General features: G+C 56.6%; 1 protein-coding gene across 1 annotated transcript; it reads right to left on the bottom strand.

The window, feature by feature from the left end:
• Positions 1 to 3881: 3881 nt before the first annotated feature.
• On the bottom strand, positions 3882 to 5001 carry VOLCADRAFT_61780 (uncharacterized protein; the record flags this gene model as incomplete). The annotated part of the gene is made up of 3 exons (XM_002951872.1): positions 3882 to 4008; positions 4433 to 4539; positions 4822 to 5001. 3 exons carry the CDS (start codon positions 4999 to 5001, stop codon positions 3882 to 3884), a joined length of 414 nt encoding a protein of 137 aa, XP_002951918.1.
• Between the last annotated feature and the right edge of the window lie 187 nt (positions 5002 to 5188).

The raw sequence follows: 5188 nt of genomic DNA, 5'->3' as shown, positions 1-5188 counted from the left end.
ATGTGTCGTACATGTAGTACACGTAGATGTACATCCAAGCCATGACACCATCAAGATACGAGCCAGGATCAGGTACGGCAACGTGCCTATGCCAGAGCCTAGGGGTGAGGAGGCAATCGGGGGAGGCATTGATATGAGGGTTAGACGTTCCTCGGCTTGCAAGCTTGATGTCGAAGCGCTGATGGACACCCTTAGGGCACGTGTCAACGATGATTGGGCGAATGATAGGCTGGCTGTGGACCCTAGAGTTTTCGTTACGGACGGTAGGAAGCCCGGCGTGAAGATGCGCCGTCATAAGCACTGGATGGGGCCACCGAAGCCGTACGCGGGTTATATCCCCCCGGCGCATCATCGTGCCCTCATCCGTTTTCGTTTGTGTGTCTCCGACTTGGCGGTCAACAGTGAGAGCAACAGGATTAGGGAGCGTCGCGTGTGCGCTGTGTGTTGTAGCAATGGAGCTATTGAGGATGAGAAACATCTTTTGGTAGAATGTCCGGCGATTGTGTCTGCACGTCAGAAGCTATGGGACCTCGGTGTGCCCGTCAACGCGGATATCCGTGATACCATGCAAGTGGATGATCAGTGCGGTCTTGCAAATGCAATTTTTGAGATGTTCCGCTCCGGACATGAGCACCTAGCTACCTAACTTTCTCGGCGATAACAGGCAATTGTGTTTTCAGGGTCAAATTGACGCTTTTCTTTCTCATAAACACTCGATTTCTTCTCGCGTAAAACTTTCTTTTTCTGTTTGTTTGTTTGTTTCGTTTACTTTCTCTCTTTTTTCTTTTTCCTATCGACGGCGCTGTCAAAGCGGTTCATGAGCCTCCGGGTTCGTTTGGGCCGTACGAGCTCGCTGAAGCTTGTAACATCCATCCATCCAGAGCCTAGGCAGGTAACGAGCTACGATGCTCCACTTCGCTGCCGCAGCAATCGCTAATGGCCCCTGTGCAAGGATGACACACACAAATCGAAATAGCTAATGCTCCACTGCTGCTGCATCCTGCACCCTTACTACTAATGTTACTGCAGTACAAGTTACCGTCGCGTCAGTTGGCACTCGAATACCTGCAGCAGCAGCTCTTCACGATCCACGGCGTGCAGGCCAGGTACGGAGTACGGTAAGGTGGCGCCGCAGCCAGCGCCGCCGACAGCGGAAGTGGTGGTGGCAGGACCGCCGCCGCAGCCGCCGCAGCCGCAGCCGCAGCCGCCACCACCGGCGGCGATGGCGGCGGCAGATCGATACATGTCCCCGGAGCCGTTGGCAGCGGCGAGGAGCAGCTGCATCATCGGGGCGGCTGCCGTACGTCGTCGGGGCACAGGGCACGGGAGCAGGTGCGGGGATATTGCTCACGAGGAGAAAGTGGATGTCATCAGGGATTGCATTGGAGAAACCCAAAGCCAAATCTTACTTTAACTTCGACCCAACCATAAACAAAATGTCCCTGACTATGACTCGTTCATCCCCCCCAAGCCACACACCGGTCCTCGTCATGACAGTCGTCGAAGCATGTCGATGTGTCGATCAGCTTTCCCCGTCACATCCGGACAGTCTCAGCCATGATGAGGGGTGAGCGCTAGTCGAGATGTATGTATGTATATATGTTTACCTCGGGATAAGCACATCTTGCGCTTTCCGGTTGTGAAAGCCGCAACCAGGAGAGACCTGCCACGAAACTGAAGGCCAACGGCCACTGCGCCTTCTCCACCGCACGATGGCGCTGATAGCGCTGATGGCGCTGATGATGATCGCCAAAGCTGGCGGCAGCATGGGGTGGTGCCGGCAGCCACTGTATGGGACAATCAGCGCGGCGGCGTCGCAGGCGAGGTGCCGTACCCACGTACGGCTGCCGTCACGCGACCTGAGCTGTGGTCCACAAGGCCATTCCCGCATGGTCTGCGGCGACGGAGGAGGGACCAGCGACCGCATGCACCCGTTGACCAACATGCTGCTTGGCCATGTCCCGGATGCTGCTGTCGCGGAATGCACCTTCTTCCTGGCCGTCAGCTCCCCCCCTGTGGTGCCCTCGTCCTCGTCCTGGGATGTCATCCTCATCGCTGGCGTCCCCAGGTGCGTCGCCGTACGCAGCCCAAGAGAGCAATCTTCTGCCTCACCTCCACGTAAAGCAACATCTCAATATCGCGAACCATGATGACAGTGGGCCGTTGTGCATCAGTCACAGCTGATGGGAAACTTCACTTCACTGTACACCACGTAAACACCACTGGGTGCCTCGCCTCGGCGGCCAGCAGCCACCGTACCGGCACCTCCTTCTTCCGCCGCCTGCGTCATCTCCTTAACACTGCCGTACCTGCTGATGTACCGCAATGCAATCCGTTCGAAAAGAAATGTAGAGGGTTAAGGCTTTTGCGGGAGAACAGACGCAGCACCCTTCCCCCCACCGTTTCGAAAAAATCCATACCCGGCCACCACTCAGCAAGCCACCAGCCACCCGCCCATCACTCAGCCAGCCAGCCATCGCCCACCACTCAGCCAGTCCACTCACCCATGTGTCTCAGTCTGAGCATGCTCGTCCATTTCATCCAACATCTAGGTTCTTGCCCACCTTTTAGGACGTTTTGAGGCGGAAGATAGAAAGGAGTTAGGGTTTCGCGCGTTACCAGTAGTGCCAAACCCTAGTATGAATCGATATTGTCAGGGAAATAGATGTACATTTTCCCCCTTCCCGCCCATGCAACGCACATACATACGGATCAATGTACGCACACACCCGCACGCAACAGCGAAACACGCGCATCAACAATGGCATTTATTACCAGCAGCACCTGCACGAACACATCCTAACACCACCATGACCGTCACAACCACCGTAACCGCCACCAACCCCAGAAGCGAACCAACAGAAATCTTAAAGAAGCACGACGCTCACACCTGGCCCCCAGTCCGCCCTTAGCACGTCTGTACGACACTGTACGGTAGCACATCACGACGACATGCAACAACTCCGTCGTAGCGGACGGGCCGGCAATCACCGCCAGCTACAACCCCAGGATGACAATGACGATGCCGACGTGGCCATCAGAAGATCATGACGGTGCACCGTACTTACTTCTACCATAATTACTTGTTGGCCTTGTAGGTAGGTCCGAGAGACGAGCTTGTTTATCTGTATGTGTGTGTACCTATCCCATGTCCCGTGTGTATCCGTAAAATTGACATGACGTATCCATCCAACCCACTAACTGAGTCCACGGGAAAAGCCAATGCCATCACACCCGTTCCTGTGCTGTGGCTGTTTTATATGGACTTTGCGGTATCCCGGATGGCCGTATCACCTTGGGAGGAAATGAACTGCTTTCGGTGCACACACTGGCGTTCATGATTGCCCGGCAGCGTGTGCGGGTGGTTGGTATGGTGGAGTGCTGCAGCACGCGGCGGAGTGGTGGAGGGTGAGTGCGGTGGCGCGGGGGATTGGCCGGGAGGGGGAGTGGTGGGCCCTCAGTAGCTGTCACCCGTGTGTGTTTGTGTGTGTGTGGAGGGGGGGGAGAAGCGTGTTGACGCTCCACTCCACCCTGACGTTACGCTAACGGAATCGCTTCTTCTCCTTCTCCTCCTTCTTCTATCCCATTATATTTTGCATGACAGCTCCTAATCGGAAGGGAACTGCTGCCCCAGTACCCCACACAACAGATCTGGCGTGTCCTCTATCTTGGCGTAAGATTGGATTGGAGCCTACCTACCAATCCACACACACAGTAATCAACGGATCAAATCCCAGGAGGAACGGACACACACACGTGCGCACAGCCATTCTCCCTGACAAGAAACCGCTGCTATAAAACTGCTGCAGTCATCACTTCTTGTACAATCATCACAGCTGCAGCTGCTGCTGTTGCTGCTGTTGCTGCTGTTGCTGCTTCTGCTACTGTTGCTGCTGTTGCTGTTGTTGCCGCCTAGCCCTCAGCCTCCTCACTCCCGCATCCAGAGTTTCTTTACGGATGCGTACGGCAGCTGGGGTTACCTCGATCAGCTCGTCAGCCGCCACATAGCTACATGCCGGAGCGGGGAGAGCGAGGGGGGGGAAGTGGCGCGGGTGGTGAGGGGAGAGATGTGGGGGGAAAGGGGTGGGGTGAGGAGGGGCTAGGGTGGGAAGTGGTGGCAGCACAGGTACAGCAAGGGGGGCGTGGTAATGACGGCAGACTAGGGGGTAGCGGATCTGGAGGTGTGGCGGCTCGGCTCGTGTCGGAGAGGGGAGAGCTCTCGCCCCCTTTCCTAGGTGGTGTTCCGCCCGCCCTCCTTGGCGAAGGCAGGGGGCACCGGACCCGGGCCAGCGCTGCCAGGTCGTCCCCACAGGTCACGAGGTGTACGACGTAAAACACTTAAAACACACACACACACGCACACACACACCGCCTTAAGGTTATCCGCATGCAGCTCAGTCTCCAACCACGTCCCCCCACCCCACCCACTAACCCAATCGCGTCCTCCAGGTTCATGACCCGCGGTGCCGCCAGCTGCACCTTCTCCTCCGCCGTAACTTGCCGTACATTGGAGGTCTTTTTCTCTTTCACAGGGTTTACCTGGCGGGCGGGGGTTTGACACGGAGTTTTGTTGGTGTGGGTGGAGGGGGCGAGAGGGCGGGAAGTACACGACAATGCAGAAGTTGAACAAATATTGCTGATATCTAAAAAGCTTGGAAAATATTAGCGGTGGAAAACAAAACAGCAGCTGGATAGCGGCCCCCGGGGGAAGGGTGCTGATTGGGTGGGTGGGTAGGTGGGTGGGTTGAGGGAGGGTGTGGTGTTTTAACTTTGGGAGGGACGTCACAACGTGTGCAAAAGTCAACAAGTCGCACTTCTCACGTCCAGGTCATCATCGCGGCTGTGCTCCCCCACCACCATGCCGCCGTACACCTCAGCCCCGGGCCCTATGAAGAACGTCCCGCGGCTCTGGAGCTCCCCCAGAGCGTACGATGTTGCTCGTCCATCCGCGATTGATACCAACACACCTGAATGGGGAGGAAGGAGGAGATGTGGCCGCATGGGGTCGGGGGAGGGGAATACGGGTTTGTGTAACACCTGGAAAGATGCTCTCGCACGCGTCTTGTAGCCAGGTCAGGTTTTCTCCCTTCCCCCCTCCCCATCTTTTCGCCACCCGCAACCCGTAGTACTAGTATTTCTACCCCTGACCGAATCCATGCACACCTCTCTGGAACCTCCCCCCCCTCCC

This window comes from Volvox carteri (assembly GCF_000143455.1).
Source record: "Volvox carteri f. nagariensis unplaced genomic scaffold VOLCAscaffold_26, whole genome shotgun sequence".
Lineage (NCBI taxonomy): Eukaryota > Viridiplantae > Chlorophyta > Chlorophyceae > Chlamydomonadales > Volvocaceae > Volvox > Volvox carteri.
Note: the sequence above shows the minus strand (reverse complement) of the source record. Positions and strands in the feature narration are given on the sequence as shown.